Here is a 24,293-nt window from a genome sequence, read left to right as displayed (position 1 = left end):
ACAGTTCAACAGAGATTCAAGCACTATAATATATGAATACAGTTGAGCCCACTTATAACAATCTTGATCGTCACACGCCATTTGTTCGTTGTATCCAAAGTTCGTAGTAAGTGGACAACCTATAATACGGGCAAAAAGAGCAAGCGAGACGAAAGTTAACTTTATTTTTGAAAAAAGTCAGTGACGCATGTCTGCTTCTTCAAAGCTGATCGCATCACTGCCGTTACTAATTTTTCCAGCGCGGTAATATGTTCATCGCCAAGGCCTCTGCTGCACACGAGTTCCTTAAGCGACGCGATGTAACCGATCGCGGTTGAAGCGTTCAGAGCAACCGGCGGTAGAGCAGCATCCTCGTCATCGTCCTCGTCGGTCTCTGGGCAGTCAGGAAGGGCTCGCACTTCACGCACAATAGCTTCATCAGTGCATGGCTCCGCAATGTCGGCGTCGTCATCAGCAGAAACGAAATCGTCCCAGGCAACGTCAGGTCCGGCCAGCTGCGTGTCAACAACGCGTTGCCACAAGTCTTCGTGCGACCGGCCTTCCGGTGGGTCATCTATGGCGTCCTCAGTGCCTGGGCCCATAAAACCCGCCTGGCGGAAGCAATTTGCTATGCACTCCACGGTGAGTTCCATCCACGCCGCTTTCAACATCTCCACGGCGGCAAGCAAGCTGATGCGAACTGGCATGGCAGCATCAATCACGATCAACAAGCGTTGGATGACGCGCCGCCGGTAGCACACCTTGAACGCATGAATGATGCCCATATCCAGCGGCTGAATTTTTCAGGTTGCATTGGGAAGCAAGAAGAGCACTGTCACCGCACTCAAGGAAGGCTGCACCTGGTGCGCCGCACAGTTATCCAGCACGAGCAGGACCTTCCTGTTTTTTCGTGCCATGTCGCGGTCGAACTCGGTAAGCCACTCGGCAAATAAGTCACGACTCATCCAGGCTTTCGTATTGTTCCTGTAGCGTACGGGCACGTAGCTTCCAAAGCATCGCGGCTTATGTGACTTGCCGATGACAAAAGGCAGCCGCCGGTCACTGCCGTCCATGCCACTGCCGCGTCGTGTCAGGGGAACACAAAGTGCGCGAAATTCGCCTGCCGCGGGTTCGCAGTCGAGCAAAACCGCACGAAACACCGCCGGCTCGGTCAACTACGGAGGCCCGACAGCTTCGCGTTCGCTCTAACCGAGTGTTGAGGCCACAACAGTTCGGTCTATGTGAGACACTGTGCCATTGCCCCAATATATATTTTGACGGTAGTACCGCCCTCGTTCGTACTAAGCGAGCGTTCGCTATATCTGCGGCTGTTATAAGTGGGCTCGACTGTATGCTACAAAACAGCAGTTCTTAAATAATCTATTGTGATGCATGCAAGATGGTAATAAGCCTTTACCATTTGCATTTAACTTGTGCATACTGTGGAAAATACACAAAGTACTGCGTTCTGTAGAGGTAACACCACATTTCATCAAGCTTCCCGTACTGCCAAATCAGGCTCCCAAGGAAGCCTCTGAAATGCTTGCCGGGAAAAAAACTGTTTGGGAACCATGGTGGTCAACATTGTGAGCACCACACTGATTGGCATATCGCTTTCCTCCACTACTGCTTGCAATTGGTCAGAATGAGAGGATGACAGGCCCATGGCCACATGCAAGGCTCCGCAATGCTCACCTGAAGCTGGGCAAGGAAGTGTTGCATTGCAAGGCGCCACTTCCATGGCACTGCCCTGGCAGGCACCTGACTCTGTGCCTGAGCCAGGCTCTCTTAGGCACGTGCGTGTACGCGTTTTGGTGCCACCAGCTCCGCAAGTCACAGAGCACGCACTGTACTCGGACCAACAGGACCACTGGCCTTTGCCCCAGAAAGCATGGATGAATGCAGGAAGGCAGAAAGAGAGGAGAGAAAAAAAAGGATAGGGGAAACAGAGAAGAAGAAGAAAGCCAACACCGCAGTCAAGCCACCAAGCAGCTCAATATCAAGGGCACGATCTCTACAGATACAGCTGCACAATAGCTTCTGAGCACAATGGAAAGGCAGCCTAGCTCTAGTTCTACATAACCGAAGTTCCGGTTTGGTTCGATTATATTACATAAAACAAGCTTTAGGACACGCTATGACAAAAATCAAATCACTGATTGCATTACAGGTCGAGCAGTAAAAAGGCCAGCCTTGCCAAAATGACAGTACTTTGCAACTCTTGTCTCTCTCTGAAAGCGTGGCTACCAGTTATTGCATTAGCTATTGATTCCATAAGAAGCTCCTCAAGTGCTGACTCATGCACTCTTTTACAGCGGTTGAGCACACTGCTCACATTTTTTGCCTTAAGCTTCTGTATCACATGAAGGCATGCACCTGGCAACTGCTTTTCACAGGTTTTCCCAGTATTAAGGACCACTCTGAACTGTCATTAAGCCTTCTGCAGACACAAGTGCTGCATTTTGTGCATGGTCAAACAGCAAGCAAGCTTGTTTGCAGGCAGGCAACATGCATGCATTTGAAAAAAAAAAGAAAAGAAAGAAAGCAGGCATTCAGGTATGCAAAGATGCCCAGAAACAGCGGAATGCAGAAAGAAAGTCACGTGCTATCTGTGTCCATTCAGTAATTAATCATTGTGGTGCAGCCTCTTTGGTAGCAGGGAAAATGCAGTTTCTTTCTCTGGATCCTCTGCTGAGGTGAAACTTGCCACACTACACTAACACAAGAAGTAGAAAGGATCTGCTTGCTGCAAGCATTTTCCTCATAAGTTCTTAATGCCTTAATGATGCATACACTAACCATTTAGTTTGCAAGCGTAGTTGCTTTGTTATTATTCAGAATTGTTAATGCTGAGCTAAGACTACATCAGGTTGCAGCCTCAGTCATTAGGCTAATGTGGCCTCATACGATTAAGACCCTTTAGCGACATAGGACTGAACGTGCTCTATGAGGACTTATGCATTCCATGTGAACATGTACATGTGTGTACAAAACTTTTGTGTCTGTGTATCACTCGTAAAATCACTTTTGCATGTGTTCTCGTCTTCATGTTCAGTAGCATGTCTGCGCCAGAAAGGTGTCAGTGTATAACCAACTCGCATGAATCATCATGTTTCTATCATCTCCAGTTTTCATCACAGACTACCTCCTCCTTTGCAACTCTCAAGCAAGCTGCAACTCTGTTGCTGGGCATGAACTATTGTTTCAGCATCATATTCAGCATTGCATGGCATGAAAGTTTAGGCACACAACAGGACGAGGATGGTGAAGAAAGACAGGTGGCACACAACTGCTCTAGTGTCACCTGTCTTTCTTCACTGTCCTCGTCTGGCTGTGTGCTTAAACTTTCTTGTCTTGTCATACCAACAAACCCAAACTGCAATGTTAGTCAGCATTGCACTCAGGATAAAGTCATACCACAATGCAAGTCAGAAAGCAGTGCCTATCAGTATGTCACTGCTTTTCATCCATGCTTCAGATGATGAACAACTCTGTCGATTTAATTTGGCTTATATTTATGTAAGAATCATACTCTTTGGCATGCAATGAGATACATGCTGAATGAGTATGTATATCAGGTCTAAGAGTCTAAGGCTATCCTTGTTTCTTTTCAGTACTTCAGGCCTGTAGGCCTTTAAGATGATGCAAGCCTATGTAGGAGACTTGCATAATAGCAGCATACCTTTCTTTTCCTTTACACTATAGTTTTTCTCCACACAATTCGTTTCCATTTCTAGTTGCTGCTGTTTCACATACTGTGAGGCCTTGTGAAGCTTTTAACAGTGAATGGCAGCATGATGCACAGTGACACTGGCACTTTTGTGGTTTAGTACCATTTTTGGCAAGCACCACGGCCTTTTACATATACGAGGGGGGACCCAAAAGAAACCGAACTGAGAGCGCGCTACCATTCATAGACGTAGTAGAGAGTTCTACCGCTAGATGGGGTTAGTAGAGACCTTCACAAAACAGCTGTGTAGACGACATAAATTTGTAGGCAAGCATTTGAGCGTAGTGTTGTGTTTCGCTTGCAGTTATTTTGTTCCACCTGCGAAATCTTTATGGCAAATTTAAAAGAACAGAGAGTGTGTTTTAAGTTTTCTTTCCTGCTTGAAAAATCGGCAACGGGAGCTTACCAAATGTTGCAACAGGCTTTTAAAGAGGATGCTATGAGCCGCACACAAGTTCCCGAGTGGTTTGGGCGCTTCAAACGTTGTGAGATGAGTGTCGAAGACCATGCTCGTTCTGGGCATCCTTCAACGTCTCGAACCGATGAAAACGTTGAAAAAAATCCGTCAAAAAATGAAAAAAGATGGTCGTTTCGCGATTGACCAATGGTCGTTTCGCGATTGACCATATTTCGGAAGAGACAGGGATGAGTTGGAACTCCTGTCAGCGAATTTTGACTGAGCAGTTGCAAATGAGACGTGTTTCCGCTAAATTTCTTCCTCGCATTCTCACACAGGATCAAAAGAACATTCGATTAAATTTGAGTAGGGATTTAAAAAAAGAAATTGAAAGTAATCCAAACTTCTTGACCAAAGTCATTACAGGTGATGAGAGTTGGTGTTAGGGGTATGACCTAGAAACTAAGCAAGCATTAAGCCAGTGGAAGTCTCCCAACTCTCCGAGACCAAAAAAAAAGTACGGCAGTTGAAGTCGAATGGGAAGACAATGATCATTGTCTTTTGTGATGTTCGTAGAATTTTGCACCAAGAATTTGTTCCCCCTAGCCAGACTATTAACAAGCACTTTTATTTGGAAGTTTTAAGACGTCTGCGAGAGGATGTGCGGAGGAAACGCAAGGAACGTTGGCAATCAGGTGACTGGTTCCCTCATCACGACAACGCCCCCGCACACACGGCCTTAAGAGTGACCCACTGTTTGGCCTATCGGGGATGGACTGTCGTTCCCCACCCTCCATATTCACTAGACCTAGCCCCGTGCGACTTTTTCTCTTTCCGAGAATGAAGAAAAGTCTAAAAAGTAAACGGTTTGGTGATGTGGAGGCCGTACAAACAGCTTCGCAGAGGGCACCGGACGATATCAAAGTTGAAGATTTCCAGAGATGCTTCAAACAGTGGGAAAAAAGACTTGACAAGTGCATCGCATTTCATGGAGAGTACTTTGAAGATGACTGAAGGAATTTTGTGCAAGAGTTAATAAATAAAGTTTTTATACGAAAAATCCGGTTTCTTTTGGGTCCCCCCTCGTATCTGCAGGCTCCCGGCATAGTGTGGAGCTTGACTACTTGATGAACGTAATTGTGAGCACATGCTCTGCACACTGTGCTTACTTGCTTGTATTAGCTGAGCCTGGTTCGGGGGCCCTTTGAGTTTGTCCTGCACATGCTTCATGATGCTGCTTTAAAATATTAAATGATGGGTAGTTTCCACCCAAGAAACAATGGGCAGAAAGGGCTCCTTAATCCACATTACGATAGCTTTCAGAATGCAAGGCCTGCTTTATTCTTGCCATACAAAACACTCAAAGTAATCTTCACCTCCAGATTTGCCACAAACTTTTGATCCTCTCACGCCATACATGTTTTGAGTGTAGTTCCGCAAAACTTGTACTGCTGTACAGTTCCACAAAGCCGCAAAACATGCACTGATTAGCTCTGTGGGCATACATTTCTCATGAATATTCACGTAGTAATGAAGGCAGTTGCACTAAATCTTGGCGCGACTACCACATTTGCTATTATGTACGTGCTCAGTGGCATTCCATGCTGTAACCTGTTGTTTGCTCCAAGTGCTGCCCACTGGTGACAGTGGAGGGGTGCGGTTAGTTCAAGAGATGAGCAGACATTGCCACTCACTCTGGCACTGGTGGATGTTGCAGTCTCGCTCCTCCCTGGACGGGCCCTGGCAGTTGGCGCCAGTGCCGGAGGGTCGCGGGTTGTCGCACGTCCTCTCCCGGTGCTGAACGCCACCTCCGCAAGGCACTGAGCACTGCGACCACTCGCCCCACTCGGACCAGTCGCCATCAATGTTCAGGTATGCTGTGCAAGGGGGGAAGGTGACCACACTGTCAGACAGTGTAAGGTGATTCCAGCCTACCTTATTACTGAGAGTGGGTGAAAGCATGACATGCTTCGTAGCAGGTATAGCTTAGAGCCTCCTTCTGGTGACATGCAAAGAAACAATGCAGTTGGTAGCTCTACACTGTCAAGTAGTAAAAAAAAAAATATTGGCAGTTACATTTTTGGTAATGTAGAAAACCTGTGCTAGTGTGTCCATCTTGTGCTTTTTCAATTTTTGCGTTTGCTTTGACTCCTGCTGCCGGGCATGAGTGGGTGAAGATTGTGTTTTGTTTAAGGGCAGGATCACAATGAGTGCTTTGTGGTGTGAGAAACGGGCTTCAGTGCCTGGTCGTGCAGCAAGTCTGTGGACAGCATTCTGGGAGCACTTGTCCCATATTCGACCTGCTGCATGTTTGTGGCTCTTGTCTCCCACACATGTGAAGAGTTCAGTGCACGGCGCTCTATTCTGGCTACTTCCACAGCCCTCCTGCAACACGAATAATGTGCCACATTGCTGCTGGCAGCTTATCGTAAATGCTGCCGCTGCTACTGTGCAAGCACGCAGGATGCCGTGCCATGCACTCATTTCAGGATGTAACCTTGAGCGGCGTTTCAAAGTGTTTTTTCAAAGCGGCGTTTCAAAGTCTTGATGAGACCATGCACCTCATCTCATGAGGAAGTTAGCGTGACGCATCAGTTTTGTGCATGGTGTGGTCACATGATCACAGATCTGCTTTTTTGGCATTGAATGTGACAAACATGACAGAAACACTCAGCTGTATTACAGCTGATGTCACTGGTATACTTCTAACAGAGTGCTCACAATCCTTCGCATTTTACGGTTCTGGTGCTCATTGAATTTGCTTTTCATGCAGCAGACAAAGCCGGATTCACTGGGAACCTTTTTAAGCGTTTTAATGGAAGTGCTGCTGATGGACAAAATTTTAACTTTAATGCGAAGTTTCGCTACACCACAGTCTTCTCTTGAAATCTGTGAAATGCTGCCTCTGACAATTTTGCGCTTAATATGCTGCGAGAAAAGCAACAAGGACAAGGAGACTAATGTGCAAACTGCGTAAGTCAGGTTATCATGATAATGTGCCTTACTGCGCTTGCCCACTTAGAGTGTGGACCTCTATACCTCCTTCCAAGGACAATCTTTGTTGGTCACTCACCAGAGTCCATGCAGCTCTTTGCTGACTCATGGCAGTAGCGCTCCTCCTTCTTGACGCTTCCAACCCTGAGCATCGAGCTGTCGGCAACATTGGCACGGCAGGTGAATCGGAACCGCTGCTCAAAGTATCCATCTCGCGTTGCGTTGACCCGCACCCACGCTGTCCAGTTCGAGCTCTTGCGGGTCTCGGGGCAGGCGTGTGTGTTGCAAGCCCGGTAGTCAGTCTCACAGCCACCACCACAGCCCTCACGGCCGCGGGGCGAATCACAGCGTCGTCGCCGCCACTGGAAGCCACCGCCACACTGTGCTGAACACTCGCTCCATACGCTCCACTCCGACCAGGTGTTCTCATGGGCTGTGGGTGTGGGCGGTGCTGCGTGCAAGGAATGAGAGATTTTGAAAAGAAAACATTAATGAGCAGCAATACAGACATGTCCAATTGAGCTGAGCAGAGGTTAAGTGACACCCGGCTCAGAAGGTACATCTACAGATTAGTGCTGTACAGGTTTTAGATGTGCAACATAAGGACTTACAAACAGCACAACAAAAATTGGATGCATATGTGAACAATGTTGTATTGTCCTTCCAGTCTTGTGCTCCATGAGCAAGTCCTCAACAGGCGTAATTTTTTCAAGTCTAAAAGAGGGCCAAAACAGAATCACACCTGAACGAATTAACGGCGCAACTTCCTATTTAAAACATCAACAGCTGTTACCTCCACCACGAGAATTTATCACTGAATTCCAGAGAAAACTAAAGGTTATATAAGTTTTTCTCCCACAGCATTCCACCAAAAGAGGCTAACTTTTCATTGCATAGGGACAGAAATTGCATGGAAAAGAGCCTTGTTGTATGTCTTCCAAAAATAGCATGTGTCATGCTACACTGGCTAGCATGACAAGGCACTTAAGATAGAAACATAATTTGGGTGCTGATCGACGTTGCTTGTTTCTTTGTGCTAAATGTTCATATGGTAAACACCAAAAACAAATGAGCTTAATTTATTGTCCAAGTCACAACATTTAGTTTGTAACTAATGCAATTGCATTTTATTTCGAAATGAAGGTGAAACAAAGCTATGAATTCTCGACTGAAGCTACTCCATGAATTAAAATTTTACATTCTAGAAATAACGCAGCTACATATTCCTTGCTTGTTTAGTTCATGCTTTTGGCATCATGTCTAGTCCAATGGGAATTTCAGTGAAAAAAATGAAGCGAGAATTAAGCTCTATTCGCCAACAGTCCATTGAGGGCAGGAAATGAGTGACTGAGCAAGTGAAAAGAGGGAGAGAGAAATACGACAGAAAGATATATGCAAATCCTGCTTTGCATGCTGCATAGGGGGTAATGCTGGAGAAGAGTTTGTTCAAAGCATGTTGCTTTGGATGTCACTTAGCCAATATTACGAGGAATTCGGGACAGCTACCAGCCAGTACCGCTGAGCTTAGCAGCTTATCGCGTTCTGTTCTGTTAGGTCACAGATGATGTCAATGCATTATTCTTGAGTGTTGAAAGCAATGCGCCACATAGTAGCAGCCAAGGGAACTAGAAGTGTTTGTCCTGAATTTCTGGTGATGAATGTGACAGTATATCAGGCTTATTTGCAAAACAACAAAAGTGCGACGCATGCCACTGCATGGCAGTACAACAAAGATGGATTCATATGGCATAATAATGCAATGCGGGAACTCCAGACTGAAAGCACTTGCTTCTCCTTACGTAATGGAAACTGAACGACTGTTTTCGCATGACTCGAGAAGTGTCTCACATGCAGTGGTGATTATTACCTGGACAGGGTGGGTTTGAAGTGCAGTAAATCTGCTCCTGCTCTGGCCCCAGGCATACGCGACCACCATGCTTGGGGCTTGGATTTCCACATGTCCTTCGGCGAAACTTCACAGCCAAACCGCATGTTCGTGAGCACGCAGACCAGCCAGACCACTCTGTCCACTGTCCATTCTCTGTTGACAGGCGGCCAAAAGAATTTGCACACAGTCATGCTAGTAGAATCTTATTTCAAAGAGGAAAAGGATGCCGCCGCTGTTTTATTTATTCTCTGCAGTAGGCGTAAGCATGAAATATTTGCAATGTTGCTTAATTCCACCATTTGTAAAAGCTTATCATCTAATTGAGCTCTGCCAGCCACGCTTTTCAACAGCTCAGTTGTCTAAGGCATTGAGTTCCCCAGTCTTCAGGTGGTCAACTCAATGGCATCTGTTAGAACCTTACTGTAACTTAGACAGCTCTTGAGAAGACAAAGGAAGGGAAAAGAAAGGCTCGTTATGACATATATTGAGGCCAAGAGTCACATACATGAAGCTCAAGAGTCGCACAGGTTTAAGTTTTGCTGCAGTGCTCCATTAGGTTTTAAAAAACTGCTTATCAGAAGCTGAAGAATGTGACATCTAAGCATTCCATGCTCAAAACCAGTATGCTATTGCCAAAGACAACAGCTATAAGACACTGTAAAGTACAGAGGTGAAAATATGTGAAGTGCAGATCTGACTGTAACGACAAGATGCCTTGTTAAATGTGGCTGTCTTCAGTGTGTTCACTTTAGCTTTCACCATATGTCGTGATGCATAAGCAGTTATAGTTGTCCGTTTGACTCCTATAGCTGTGGCAGGCATGTTTCACATGTGCTGAAATGCTAAAACGCCCCGAGGTTAATTCACTGAGATTGTTTCGGTGAGGTGTAGTGAAATAACGGTGGTCAAAAGTCAATCCAAAGCCCTCCAAGATGGCATGTCCAATGACCTGGGTGTACCTTGGGCACATGAAACTCTTTTTTTTACTGGCCTCACAGACAGTTTTTAATGTCTGTAAATCAGATTTCAGCCTGAATTTGTTATGATGGCGCATAAAACTTCTCTGAAAGGACAACACTCCTTCTGGAAAAATGGAAAACGCACTTGCCGTCATTAGATGGACTTAGTGACTAAAAAAATGTCTAGTATCTATCTTAAAGCACCACTGTTATGAAGCGTTTTGAAAACACAGAAAAAATCAAGTCCAGTGAGAGTCCATTGACAAGGAAGCATCATGGTATGATGACCTATGCTAGTAGTGGTGGTTTTTTGTTTTGTTCATTTGGCATTTTTTCTTATAATAGGCATAAAATTGCACAGTACATGCTGTAAGATGTAATGTTGCTTCATATTGGTATGCGTTTCATTGCAGTCTCTCTCGCACTGAGAGCGTTTCAACACTATAGTGTCACAAGCATTCATTCCATTATATTCTGTTCAATTTCATTTCAAGCCATACTGCGATTCCAACTGCTTTTGCAAGGTAACACTCACGTGTGCAGTTGGTGACTTCTAAAGATGAACCGTCACAAGGCTTTCCACCATTGGCCGGTGCAGGGCTGGTGCACTGTCGTGACCGGCAGAGACACCGGTCACCAGGAGTATCTTTGCCAACCTGGTCGCACTCTGCCCATGGACTCCAAATACTCCAACCTCCATCAACTGTGCGGGTAGAGAATATCGGGCCTTAGCACTAGCTGAGCAGAGACTAATGTTCACTCCAAACTGGACTGCACGAGACATCATAGCTCTTCCTTGGCATGCGCACATGCACGCACGCACGTAGCCAGCGACATGCAGTAATGTGCAGTTTCCAGCTATCCGAAAATTATTTAAATCTAAGATTCAAGGAAATGTAGCTTACCGGGCACATTGCTCTCAGGGCAGGCTGCGTGGTGTTGTTTCCAGTCGAGGCTCAGATGGTTGAGGTGCGGCGCTGTTGTGCACGCCAGCTGGTGTTTGTTCCAGCCACAGTATGGGTCCATGGAACCCAGGCAAGACCTGAACAAGAACACATGACATCAGTGGGGCACATGCATCCAGTTTGTAAGAATGTGCAGTTATAATATACTCCTTATGTACATCACAGAAAGCAACAGCAATGAAGGACATGAGCTGTGAGGAACTTTGCAGACCACAAAGGCTTCAGAATAAACCCTACTGCATGCCAAGGCCGCATGATTTGGGAATGAACATATCTGGGAATGCTGCCTGAGATGCACCTTTTGCTCAGATCAGTGGAACAGGGCATGCGGAAATGAATAACTGCCTAGGTGCGCTTTTTCCCACTGACACACTGAAACTATGTAACTGGCTGCAGCAGTACAATTAACAAAAGTAGGAAGCCTTTCTTAAGCGTCTTCTGAAACAACCAAGCCACTGCAAAGTGTAAACCAATTTTAAGGTAACCCTGTTAGGCACCATGCAAAACGGTTTATCACATAGAAGGATATGATTCCAGTCCTGTAGTAAGCACAAAAATCAAAAGTTTTCAAGTGTGTCCTATTACCCATCAGTACATACATATGCACTATGGCTAGTGTATACTGCAGATGAGCATCATGTCACTTCTACCTCATGACAGGGTTATGTACAGTCAGGCCGGAATGAAACGCGAACACGCATATGTCATACATTTCTACTTTGCAGCGAAATATTCCTTTACAACCTATTTACGATTATGCCCTTCGGCAGACCCTTTATCCAGACACATGAATCAGGCTAGCTGCACACTACAGCTGAAAGTAGGCAGGCAAAATATTTTGTTTGCTTGACATGCGCTGTTCGCATTTCATTCCGGCCTGACTGTACAGTGTCTTTATTAAAAAGAAAAAAAGAAAAGAAAGGAAGAAGAAATAAGCAAGCACACATCGATGAGGCACCCTGATGTCACAATCTCTACACAGTGCACGTACTGCACTTTCAGAAAACTGTCTCATGCCTTTCTCATCGCCTTTTAAGGATTCAGTGCTCAGAGGCGGCAAAGCTGAGGTTGCAAAGAAGGGACTGAACGATGACGAGAAAGTGAGCGTTAGGCTGAAACCAAGGGATATGTTTGTTCTTGTGGTAATCTTCACCCCCCTGCTTTGCCGTCACTCCCAGGAACAGAACACTGCCTATATACTCCTTTTCCAGCTTTATTTTTTATGCAACTGTCTTTTTGTTCATGTACTGGCAAATGGTAGAAACAAATCAGCATGAACATCATCATCAGAAGAGGAAAGTTTTTATACTTACTCTTCACTCCTGTATTGGTCACACCGATGAACAGAGATACGAAGAACTTCCTTGTCTGTGCCCAAGTATAATGAACTCTGAAATGAGTACAAGAAACATGCAGTTTTCATCAGTATGGCCATCAAAGTCACTGAAATCTGTCTTTATATCTTGGATAGCTGTTGATTCCTGCTTTTCACTGTGGTCCACTGCATCAGAACAGGAAAAGGTTTGCTGCAAAACTGACTCTTTTGACCTACTGCACGCACTGGTTTGCGAAAACTGTTTATCCTCACCAGAGCTGTTAGCTGTGAAGGTAGTTTATACAAATGAATCTCCAGAGTTACTGGACACCACCCAGTTCAGCTATCTAAGCCTCTGCTGCCTCGTTAGCGGAAAAATATTACTGAGCAGTTTAGCTTCCTAGCTCTTTATCTGTAGTCTTAAATAAGCCTGTTATTTTACTCAAATCAATCAGGGCCATTAAAGGGACACTGAGGAGAAATTGAAGTTTGCTTGTATCGACAGAATACCAGCTCCTGATTACAAAAACGCCACTCATACTGACAACAAAGCTCTTGTAATGTAGAAAAGTGCAAGAACCAAAATACAGGTATCGCCGCCACAGGCCAAACTCGCAAGTACAAGCGTGATGAGGTCATAGGACAAAACAGTGTTGCTAGAACGAATGGTTCTAGCAACACCAGGAACCGAGAAGCCATGAATCACTGAGGCGCAGCCAATGCATGCGCAAATGTCCTTGACCTCGCCAGATGGCGCCACGTGCCCGGCAGCTACGCACGCTCCTGAAGCATCGGGACAAATCAGCGCCTGTTTTCCGGCGGTAGGCAGGCTCCCGGTATTCCGCTAGCGGTAACAAGGTACATGGTATGCTAAAGGTGTCTATTTACGAGAACTTCGTTGACGACTTCGAGAACGAGATCCATCGTAACGCTGGCAAAACGCCAGTGCAAACGTAAGCGAAGCGACTGTAGCGACGGCCGCAATAGCCGATAGATGCCTTCAACGTGCGGCCGGCGGTAGCTTTCTTTCCGGCTGCTGCTAGGCTGCACTGCTGGGTGCCAGAAATCACGGAGTCTGCGCTCCGTCATGCGCACGTCATGTTTCACGTCTCTTAGTCCTGTGTTGTCATAGGAGAATCCCAAGTTTGAATCAGAGCGGCGGGAAAAACTTTTTCAACTTCGAATCCAAATTTCTTAGAAATAAATGCATCTTTCGCTGCCGGTCAAGTGGCAACGAAGCCATGACATGCCGAACTATCGGATTTTACTATAAAAAAAATATTAATAGTGCTCTCCTCAGTGTCCCTTTAAGCTGACAGTTTCTGCTTTAGTAGTTCTAGGTGATGGTGCGAACTGTGAGGCTTGTACACTAAAATCAAGCATGTTAATCATAAACAACAAAAAGAGGATATTGTATATATAAAAGGCCTTTATCCGGGTTCGATATATCGGGCCTTACTGTATGCTCCCATGGCAAGAATGTATCCTGTTGACTGCTGCCGCCAACATAACCCTGCAGTTTGCAGCAGCAGTGACACTAATCCCAGCAACCCTTCATGCCAGTCCTAGACCAGTTAGAAATCTTATGGGCAACAGGTTTTTTGTGCATTATAACTGTATTCATCACGGCATTACTAAAACGACGCTCAGTTTATTTTTGTTTTATTTAATTATTAAGCAGCAATGGGATTAAACTAAAACTGAGTACTTATGTGCTGTGCACATTAAAGAATTTCAGGTGTCAGAAAAAAAAAAAAAAGCTTCAAAAGTGGGCCAGTGCCTTCCTCTAAGGTGACCTTTGATCTCTGCCTCCTTTCACTCTCTCTTCACCCATTCTGCAGTTGAGATATCAACCAAAAGTGCAACAATTACTGCATCTCACCACTGTACCAGCAGCTGCCACTATTGTGGCAGGGAGAATGATCACAGCTGCAGTCTTTTAGCAGATGGTTCGTAGTAACTGCAGCTGAAAGTGATGACTACATTCATTTGAATGTCCTCAAATGCTTTTCATGGCATTCTTGTCTAGCGTTTACACTTGAGAGCAGCAGAAAGTCAAAATTTAAAGCGACTGCTAAAGAAAGTGCTGGTTGAAAGTGCACGCAAATGCACAGCCTGCCTAGCTCCAGCATTCAGTGAAAGGTAGTCACTTAAAGGTGCACTGAAGAGAAATCTGAACTCGTCTTTTTGCCGCGGGAACTCGATCTAGACGTTCCCAGCATTCTTAGAAACTTCGATTTATTGCCCTGTGTGGCTGATTTTCCTAATTAAATCGAATTAACGTCCGGCTCCCGCCTTTTTTTTTTAATTCTCCCTCGTACGGTGGGTGGAGTCGACCAACACGTGGAGTGCCTTGCAGCCAGCTCCGTGGAGGCTTTGCTTTCGCTTTATTTTGTTTTTTAGGTTTCCGTGAATAGATAGTTTCATTCGCAGATAATATATCCGCAAAATAAGCCCGCAGAAATAAAAATACGCGTGGACTATTTGCTTCTACGGACTACTACGTATTACTCCGCCGATGGCAGAGCGGCAAGCCGCCGCGGGACTGGCTGAAAGGCACTCCACGCGTTGGTCGACTCCGCCCACCGTACGAGGGAGAATTAAAAAAAAAAGGCAGGAGCCGGACGTTAATTCGATTTAATTAGGAAAATCAACCACACAGGGCAATAAATCGAAGTTTCTAAGAATGCTCGGAACGTGCAGATCCCGCGGCAAAAAGACGAGTTCAGATTCCTCTTAAGTGCACCTTTAAGGTGGCATCATGGCCACCTCAGAATGTGGGCAGGTGCAGTGAGTATGGGAAGATCCATCTGTTTAGACTTATTCAATGAACTCACAGTGTCCTTCAAGAGCTTCATGGTAAATATGTGCCTTTCCCTCAGTGGGAAAGGATGGATTTCTTCAATGAGGCAAGTTTCGAGGAGACCTGGGATCACCACCAGCTTCTTGATGGCCCCTTCTAGTGTGGCTGCAAAGATGACGTGGATGCCATCGAAGCTGTACTTGGTGGGAACCACGTCAACTGCTATGTGAGTCAACCTGGAAAATAAATTTCAATAATATATTAAGGCACAACTGACAACACAAAGATATTCAGGGCAGCTGCGTTCAACAATCCAAGTACACCAAAGCAAAAGAAAAATTTAACTTTGTGAAGACCAAATAATGACTTGCAACAGAAAGTGTGTGTTTGGCTGCCTTGCAACATAAAGAAGTTAGGGCACACTAGTAATAAAATATTTAGCTTTTCTTAGTTGTCATCAAGCACTACCATGCCTCAAGTTACACAATAGCTTAGAAAAACCGGTTTCAACTTTGTTTAGTGCTCTCTTCCTAACAAGACAAACTTAATGTCTCTAAGCATCATCTTTCTTGCTTTTGGAGGATATTGTGGTGCACAGGAGGAAGCTTAATTATAATATATCTAGTGGCTGGACTTTTTGGTGTAAACTCAAAAAAAATAAAAGATAAAAATATGTCAAGTTCAGTTTTCGAAATTCGGTTTTAACCAAAAAATTTCAGTATTCTTGGCATGCAAGGGATAGCTAACCAGGTGTTGAGTATAAAATGCCTTCAGTCAAATTCAGTAACTAAGTAGGAAATCAAGGGCGTGATGTGACGATGGCATGGTTGGATGAGCAGTGTAGTGTAGTTGCGCGCTTTCAAGTATTGCTCCACTAGCTCACACGCCTCTGCTGACCAGTGTTGCACCCGGAGAGCGATCTCAACCTGACTTATGGCCCAAAGTGCTTCGCCCAAGGCTGCAATAAACAGCTTTCGCGCAGCGGATCCCCTCCTGCCTACGTTTCGTGGCTTAATGGCTTCTGCGCGATCCCAACCGGGACGAGAGACTGAGCAGTGAGCGACGGTCGCACAAGAACATTGTTTACAACGTGCATTCCGGCTGCTCTGCTCCATTTTGTTCGCGCCACGACCGAGGCGTGACTCCGGGGCCATCTTCCCAGTGGCAGAAAGAACGCGACCGACTCCACGGTCTGTTCCCAGAAGCTCGGACTGAACCTCCGACGAGCCGCGCCGACGAGCCGCGGCTCATAAACAAACCCGCGTCAAGCTGCCCTTCGACCCCATGGGCGGTCCTCCGAACACATGGGCGGTCCTTCGAACCCATGGGCGGTCCTCCGAACCCTCACCCACGACTACGTAACGTGACGTGAACACATAGGGACAATGTGTGGGGACCTGGGGAACTTTTACTCTACTTATAGAGAGCACCACCATGTATCAGCTCTCTTGTCGACAACCCGCAATATGTAATTTCATGTATAAAGCTCTTCGTCTTCCCGCAACTTCGCATCTCTGTTGACTCGGGCTCGACACCACGCCGGAAGCGTTGATGTCGCTGACCAAGTCCCAACACCAGGAAGCATCACCTCCTCGCCGCCTGCTAGCTAGGTTAGGTTAGTCAACTGCACTTAGGGTACTGACACGAAACCGTGCATGGGCTTCATGAAAAAGCATCATGCTCTCGCTACCACGATGACTGAGTGGCAGTTCCATCACTGCCATCAACAGGCAGACCACGTGATGCCCTGCCCTCGTGCTTGGCCCAGTGCGACAACTCAACGATAACATCTCAACCTAGTTCTTAGAAGTGAACTTCGACTTCAGTTTTTGTATGCCGGCTGTCTCATTTAACCTGAGTTGCTCTTTTAATGACTACAGCAATTTCGCCTGCAAGCACGGCTTTGAGTACTGCCATTTGCATGTTAATTACTGGTAATTAAACTGTTCATACTGGCAAAAATGCTGAGACAGACTCTCTAAGTGACTCACGACCACAAAGGGTTGGTGTATTAAATCACTCAAAAAAAAAAATCAGTAATTCATTCCTCGAAGATGGTATGAGCAAAAAAAAATTGTGTTCTGAAATAAAAACCAATAAAAGTCTGTTGAATTTTGAAAAAATAAAACCCAAAGAGACCGGCCCCTAATCATATCTTATCTACACTCTCTTATCCAAGGCTACTAGGGTGTCTTGGCAGCCTACCTTTCCAACTCGCCAGTATACAAAGGCTTCCGACTTGCTGGCTGCACAGCCTCATCGGTCAGCTGGTAGTTCTGAGCCGCGATGACCCGCTCATTGTCCTCAACCATGCCACACTGCAAAACATGAGAAAAAATCAAATTGACAAGAAAATGAAACGTTAAGGACACTTTCATCCATTATCGAAACATGACGACAGAGCCTGTCTGATCTCCTACTTTCTGTTCTAATCAGTGCGACATGTTCATTGTGGGCACTGTAAGTTGCAATGAACGTGATGAAAGGTAGCTTTTTTATATATATATTCTTTGCACACCTTTTTTTTTAGTGCTAACTCCCGCAACTGGCCACTACAGCAAACTGAGAATGATTTGTGGAGGAAACCGCCACAAGTAGTAGCTAGTAGCACAACACTGTACCTGAAACTGCTGGCTGTTGGTTGTTGACCGTTCCCAAGCAGACTTCTGGGTAGACTGGTACTTCAAAGGGCCTTCGAATGCGTGCTTGATGGCTGACATATTAAAGACGCATATTGCCGAACCATAGATGCTGTTCCTGGAACGCAAACAAAAGAAAAAGTGCACAATGTTGTGTGAGTTGATGCATAGGCTATAGGCATTCTTTCTTGGGGATATATGCAGCACACACTCTTTCCTGCTGTCTTCTAACACTACCTGAGCTGTCATATCTGGACAAAGCATTTTCTATACCCTCTTGTGCACATAATGGTGCATGCCAATTGAGTAATAATGCGTATAAATAAACTGTAAGAGCAGTTACATAATTATCTAGTGCACTGAGACACATAGGAGGACACAAGTGTCCTGTGATACCTATAGCTTTACTTCTTTTCCTAAAAACACTTGACTTGTTTCGATGATGGTGCATCACTGATGATAATGATAATTACAGATGAGAGAGAATAGATCTTCGAGTGTGAAGGAGCTTGCAGTGTTAGCAACATACCTTATCTATCGTGCAAAGAAAAAAAAGGAAATTAAAAAAAATGATAGCAATGAATAACATGCATGGTTAGTGTCACGATTATCTTTAATCTCATAATAAAGAGCAATTATTGCGCAAACAAGACTCCGTACTCACGTTAGTTAAAATTTGGTTAATTAAAGTGAAAGCTGCTCCACTAAGTACATTGTCTTTTGCAGCACGTATGTTGACAGTGGCAGAACAATAAATAAACTTACTCTCCAGTGGTGAATGTTGCATAGAAAAGCTGCTCTTTCTCGATGTAGTGGACGCTCTGAATCTCGTTGTAGTAAAATGGGAAGAGGCCCGGCAAGGAACAGTTCAGCCGAGCCTTGAGGAATGTGGTCCAGTTCTCCCTGAGGATCACCTGGCCACCTTGGTCATTCTTGCACACCCGAGCCACCCGTGAGTACACAGCCTGCGTTTTTGGCGACACGGAAGTTTGTGTTTGCATTGGCTGTGCAAAAATAAAATGCATTATGGATGTTGTTTTGTGAATTTTGCCTTCTGGGCTGTAACTTCTTTTTGTGAACTGACAGAATTGACAGATGCACATTCCAGTTTATTTATTTATTTATTTTCGTGATACCTCACAGGCTGACAGGGCATTGTGTAAGGGGACCGTCATACTGTATTAGCATCCAAATGAAAGTTTGGAACGTCTCCTTTCTCTGAGGTGCATCGCTTTTCAGTACAACCACGCCAGCATTGCTGCACTTTTGTCACCAGTGCCCTAGTTTCTGCATGCCATCATAATAAAAGAATGAATGTGGCTTCCGACCACACCAGTGATGCAATGTGAAGTGTGTACCCTTCAGATTTTAGATCTGCAGCTTTACACTAACTTCTTGACTTTACAGGTGCCCTGAGATGAGGTCAGTGTCGTAAAGCTGTAAAACAGCCTTCCTCATCTTTTACAATGGGATGCGGGTATCACTATTGAAAGTGCATCACTGCTGTGGGGGACTGTATATTGGAAAGCACCGTGCTTCTGAAAAAAAATAAAATAAGAGCTACAGCCGACATGACTGTTTTTAACACATTGGATGGAGAAATCAAATTCATCCCTTCTAGATTAATTTTCTTGGACGATATTCATTGTCAAATGAAATGCATTAATGGCATCCCAAGGAGAAAAATAACTGTTTAGGCTGCTTTCGCAATATAGTAAAGAGCCCGACTGAGATGTCCAGAAATGTCTTAAGTTCAGGCTCAACTTCCCACATGGTTCATGTTACAACTCAATGTGACGTGCACTTCCATTGTTAAGCTCCAACTGCCATCGAGGAAAGGGTTAATTTACAAGTGGGAGGGGGTGGGGGAGAACTAAGCTAAAAAGGTTTATATAAGAAAACCATGCTGAACCCATTTTTTTCAATAAAAAAATCCCTAAAAATATATGGTTCGAACTTTGCTTTTGAAAGGCATTGCTTGTTTGTATCAAACAGAAGGTCATAACTGACATGGTTCTAAATTATTTAGTTTATTACTGATCAGTACACTAGCCAGCCAATAAAGAACAACGATCAGCTTTAGGATAGTTATGGATGTTTCTCCGCTGAGAGAACATGTGAAGGAACATCTTATCAGCTAATAGCATCTGTGATGTCATATTTGAGGACCATTCTGTGAAATGATGGTAGTACTCACCTTGCCACAATTCATGAATTCAACAGCAGACTCCCTGTAGAAAATGTAGACAAACTCGCCAATCTCGAAGGAACCAACAAAGTTTGGCTCTGAAAGATGAAGAAGCACATTTAATTTCAGCACTGCAACCACAGCAGTATGCACACTGCAAGTCATCATGCTTACTGCCCATTTTTTTTTTTTAGGCAAAGACCACCCAAAACTGACAAGTTTGCAAATTTGCCTCAATAGTATATTCCTTGACGCTACCGATTTTTGCACTGTTATTGAGCGGTGAATCTTTCGAGGTCATCAAACTAAGTGTTTGTAGTTCTGTTTTTCAAGCTTTGCACCAGGAAAATGCTTTAAATATACATATTTATATTGCTTATGAGCTACAGCAAAGTGTACAATATAAAGAGCACAAACACAGGGACTCAGGCTCACTGACGTGCAAACTGCCTGTACACAGATGGCTGAGGCAAAATAAAAGAAAATTCAGCGTGACAAGTGAAAGTAAAACCTCGATACAGTGAAGGACAAAGTAAATACGTTCAAATTCATGAAGTCATTAAAGTAACGAATAACTTACAGCACCTTAGAAGCTCTATCAATTTATTCATACCTCAAAAACCACTTTATGGGGCACTACACGAGGGATGGGTGCGGAGTAATTCAGCTGTGGCACAGGAACAGGTGTTCTACATAGTCAAACATTCCGCATCAAGCCGCCGCGGTGGCTCAGTGGCTATGGTGCTCGGCTGCTGACCTGGAAGACGCGGGTTCGATCCCTGCCGCGGCGGCTAGAATTTCTTTGGAGGAGAAATTCTAGAGGCCCGTGTACTGTGCGATGTCAGTGCACGTTAAAGAACCCCAGGTGGTCGAAATTTCCGGAGCCCTTCACTACGGCGTCTCTCATAGCCTTAGTCGCTTTGGGACGTTAAACCCCACAAAACCAAACCATTCCGCATCAAGGTTGCAGGAAAGGCCTTTGAGACTCACCGCTCAGCCACTTGTGGTCATAGATGGGTGTTCGCAAAGAGCGTTCCCGGCCCATGATGCGGTACAGGGCGTAGTCTCTTGCCGAGAAGTCAAGTGACGAAGCAACGTAGTAGTCGCCTTGCACAGTCATCAGCATGGTGCTGTTGGAGTGTGGGCTGTACGGTGCCTTGCCAACGCCATCCACTTTCTCCCTTACAGTGACTAGTGAGCTGATCTGTGTTATAAGGAAGCAACGACACTTTCAACGAGTCTACACTTGCAGCAGTTACCACTAAAAACAGCTAAGCAGAATGCAGTTAAATAAATACAAAGGGCTGCACCTATACCATGTCCCACTAGAACCGTGCAATGACTTGGAAGGTGGAGCTGGCATCAGCAAATTGGGAAAGCTACTATATATCAATGAGACCTGTTTTCCTGTAACATCTGTATGTAGATTCATAGTGCCTGCTCCCTAGGACAATCTATATGATCGCAAAAAAGCGAAAGGTTCAGTTTGTTTTCCTGACCTAAAGAAACACTGCGGACAACTCCGAGCAATATTTGTTCCTAGTAAAATTCTGACTGTTAATAATTTTTTGGCTCTGTTGGCGTTTGCTCCAACCATTCCATTAATTTTCACCTCCAAATTTGGAGGTGAAAATTTTTTGCCCCTGCCCCTCAATGGAAATTTGTGACGCTGACAGCATTGAAAGAATTGTGAACTCCATGATTGCTGGTTGGAAGTAGACGACAGTGCGGTCTAGTCTCGGAGATCCACAGAAAAAAAACTACTTGATGTCAGCACAGTTTGCTTGTGAGAACGACCTGTGCTCGCAATGCCATTTATTTTTTTACTTTTCAGCTCATAAAAGAACTGTTTTCTATTAAAGTAGTCTCTTTGTGGCTAGAATGCGGCAATCAACCATTATGGCTAGGCCAACATCAATTTGTTCCTGGTGTCCCTGTAAAGGGTAACTCTGGGGGGGGAGGTCTCTTTTTTAAACACTTTGAGTTGATAGTCACACCATATTCCTTACAGTCTCCTCTTTCTAGGCCAGAACAAACCATTTTTGAAAATACCGAATAGAACCATTTTAAAGCAGTGAAAACGGCAAACCGAAACTCAGTCTGTGGCCAGGGACGATGCTTCGTGTGACGCAGTGATGACGTCACATGTGCACGTTGGACAACTGAAGCAGTGACTGAAAACGTTGAATTCGTTCATAAGATGCCTGAGACAATCTAATACAGGTCTCAAAACTTGTTAGTGAAGCAGTGGGGAGAAGGTATTAACTTGTGGGCAATGTTTGTGACGTGTTTGTGGCCACGGAAACCGCAAACTTTAAGATCAATTTGCACCCGAATGAAATATCGCATTGCTGACAAAGGATAGAAAACCTAAAGCATAAGTTTCATTAGAATATGATAACCTCGAAAAAAATCCCCGGAGCTGTCCTTTGAAGGCTCCTGTTTTCAGGGGCTTTTACAAAGGTAATATAACAACAAACAAACAGTGCCAACAGCGTGAAACAGAAGTGCCTTTTCGAGCTTGTCAAGCAGAAAATATGTTGTATGGATGTACCTGAGTCTTGCTGATGTTTTTTTAGCTGTGCACTTGCAACAGCCTCAATGTGCCTCAAAGCTTCCAAAACATTGCAGGGCATTGCCAAACAAGAGCATCACCGAGGTAAAAAGTATAGGTCATATTTTAAAGCAAAAACTGCCCATACATCCGCGTTGAATATCTAGAAGTACCTAGCAGCTAAATTTTCAACAGAAAAACTGCTTGGCAGACATCAACGGGCTATCGTCAAGATCTAGCCAAGGAAGTAATCATTCTTGAAATGCCATCTCTTCCTTTATGCTTGAATTTTACCAACTAGCCCAGCTTGTAATCCTTACTCAGATCTCTTCCTTCCAGCCTTTCTTAAGGCAAGTTTGAGGCTAGCATAAATTGCAATAAAAACAATCAAATATTACAAGGCGCATCCAGTTGAGAAGTGATTCTCACTTATTACAGCCATATTTATTTAGCAGTGAAGCATAAAATCACCAATTCATCATTTTCCACTTCTCTTGCACAAGAAACCACTGCATTCAGGTAGAGGTGCATGAAAACTTACATCTCTCCAAGTGCATTCTGGAGCAAAGGCGTTGGTGCCACAGCTGAAGAGTCGCTCTTTGTGCAAAAGCAGCACCTTTATGTAATTTCGGCAGTCCTCCTGCATGCACAAAAACATACCTTGGTGAATGACGCATACTTTGTATAGGCAATCAACCAGGTGTCCCAAACACATCGGGTAGTTCCACAGCAGTTTAGAGAGCTGTGCATATGCATTCTGCACACGAATCTCAGTGCCAGTTTAAAGCTCCACAGGATATCAGCTATGTATTGCGGTTATCTACCTTAATCTCGGTCCTCATTTAAATGGAATGACACGAGGCATACTGCAAGCAGCCAGCACAGCAAGTGTTCGAGGACGCAAGATGTTAAATTTTCACAAACAGTTGGCTTTCAATACGTAAAAAGCATTATTATCAGATAAGGTGCACAAAAAAGAATAAGGGCAGGAGAATCAACACACACTGTTTCAGTATGGGGCTTAGTACCTCAGTTTGGCCTTTTTGGCGACAGCTCCTCACTGCTGCATTCGACGCTGGCACAGCGACTGCCTCGAGCTTCTTTAGGTCTTCTAATGCCAGTCGGAACAGGTGGTCTCTGCGTGTGGCAGTAAGTGGTGGAAAATCAACATCCTCTCAGTGCAGGATCATGTGAAATGCACGGTGCAAATATGTTAACTATAGTTGGATACAACTTAAGTCTGCAGCGAAGCTCCGCCCACATTCAGGACCGCTGCACAGAATTCCTCCATGACAAAAAAGTAGTCCGTTGTTAAAACTTGTCTTGTTACTTAAACAAGAAGCTAATCACAAGAAAATAAATTACAAGCTCTAGAATTTTGATACCTGGTTTGTTTAATACAGTGAAACATTAAAGAAGTTGATTTCATGAACTATTGTGATTGGCCAGTGGCCCAGTGTTTGCAACTGCTGTTTTTTTTTTTAAAGGAGTATAGATATCTAATTTTGGGGGCATGTTTTCTTCTCTATAATGATGTGCAAGACACTACTATGCATGAATCACCATGTGGTATTCATCTATGACCACTAAATAATTTATAATCGAATTTTTCTGTGATGCTGTTTCGGTTTCAACAGCCGAGCTGTGGCTGTGACGTCAAAGAGAGGTTATAGGTCACTTGAGGCATGGGAAAACTGCAATATAATCACTTTAATGAACATTTTAATTCACTACAATGCTGAAGCCAGCCTTCCTCAAGGGCTGGAATGACAACGTATGCAGAAGCACCAATTCATGCTCACGTGACCTATAACCTCATGCTTCATATGATCATGCATGAGATCATGACGTGATTATGCATGAGATCATGCCTCACGTGACC

The 24,293-nt window shown here is 44.6% G+C and overlaps 1 protein-coding gene across 5 annotated transcripts in view; it reads right to left on the bottom strand.

The window, feature by feature from the left end:
• Window positions 1-24,293, bottom strand: part of LOC149340473 (semaphorin-5A-like) — a 150,742-nt gene that overhangs the window by 4,672 nt on the left and 121,777 nt on the right. For 4 of the 5 annotated variants that reach the window (XM_089549247.1, XM_089549248.1, XM_089549250.1 and 1 more), the window contains exons 5-18: window positions 23,440-23,548; window positions 22,953-23,051; window positions 20,848-21,061; window positions 19,867-19,955; window positions 18,435-18,634; window positions 17,652-17,787; window positions 17,236-17,348; window positions 15,065-15,266; window positions 12,226-12,302; window positions 10,853-10,989; window positions 10,483-10,650; window positions 8,968-9,141; window positions 7,180-7,551; window positions 5,801-5,983 (exon numbers count right to left, since the gene is read on the bottom strand). In XM_089549247.1, the coding sequence (XP_089405373.1) occupies window positions 5,801-5,983; window positions 7,180-7,551; window positions 8,968-9,141; window positions 10,483-10,650; window positions 10,853-10,989; window positions 12,226-12,302; window positions 15,065-15,266; window positions 17,236-17,348; window positions 17,652-17,787; window positions 18,435-18,634; window positions 19,867-19,955; window positions 20,848-21,061; window positions 22,953-23,051; window positions 23,440-23,548 (2,273 nt within the window). Of the gene's footprint in view, window positions 1-1,674; window positions 1,855-5,800; window positions 5,984-7,179; window positions 7,552-8,967; window positions 9,142-10,482; window positions 10,651-10,852; window positions 10,990-12,225; window positions 12,303-15,064; window positions 15,267-17,235; window positions 17,349-17,651; window positions 17,788-18,434; window positions 18,635-19,866; window positions 19,956-20,847; window positions 21,062-22,952; window positions 23,052-23,439; window positions 23,549-24,293 lie in introns of all 5 variants that reach the window. The other variant, XM_089549251.1, reaches the window with a different exon arrangement.

This window comes from Amblyomma mixtum, chromosome 6, assembly GCF_055824585.1.
Source record: "Amblyomma mixtum isolate Tamu chromosome 6, ASM5582458v1, whole genome shotgun sequence".
NCBI classification, from domain to species: domain Eukaryota; kingdom Metazoa; phylum Arthropoda; class Arachnida; order Ixodida; family Ixodidae; genus Amblyomma; species Amblyomma mixtum.
Note: the sequence above shows the minus strand (reverse complement) of the source record. Positions and strands in the feature narration are given on the sequence as shown.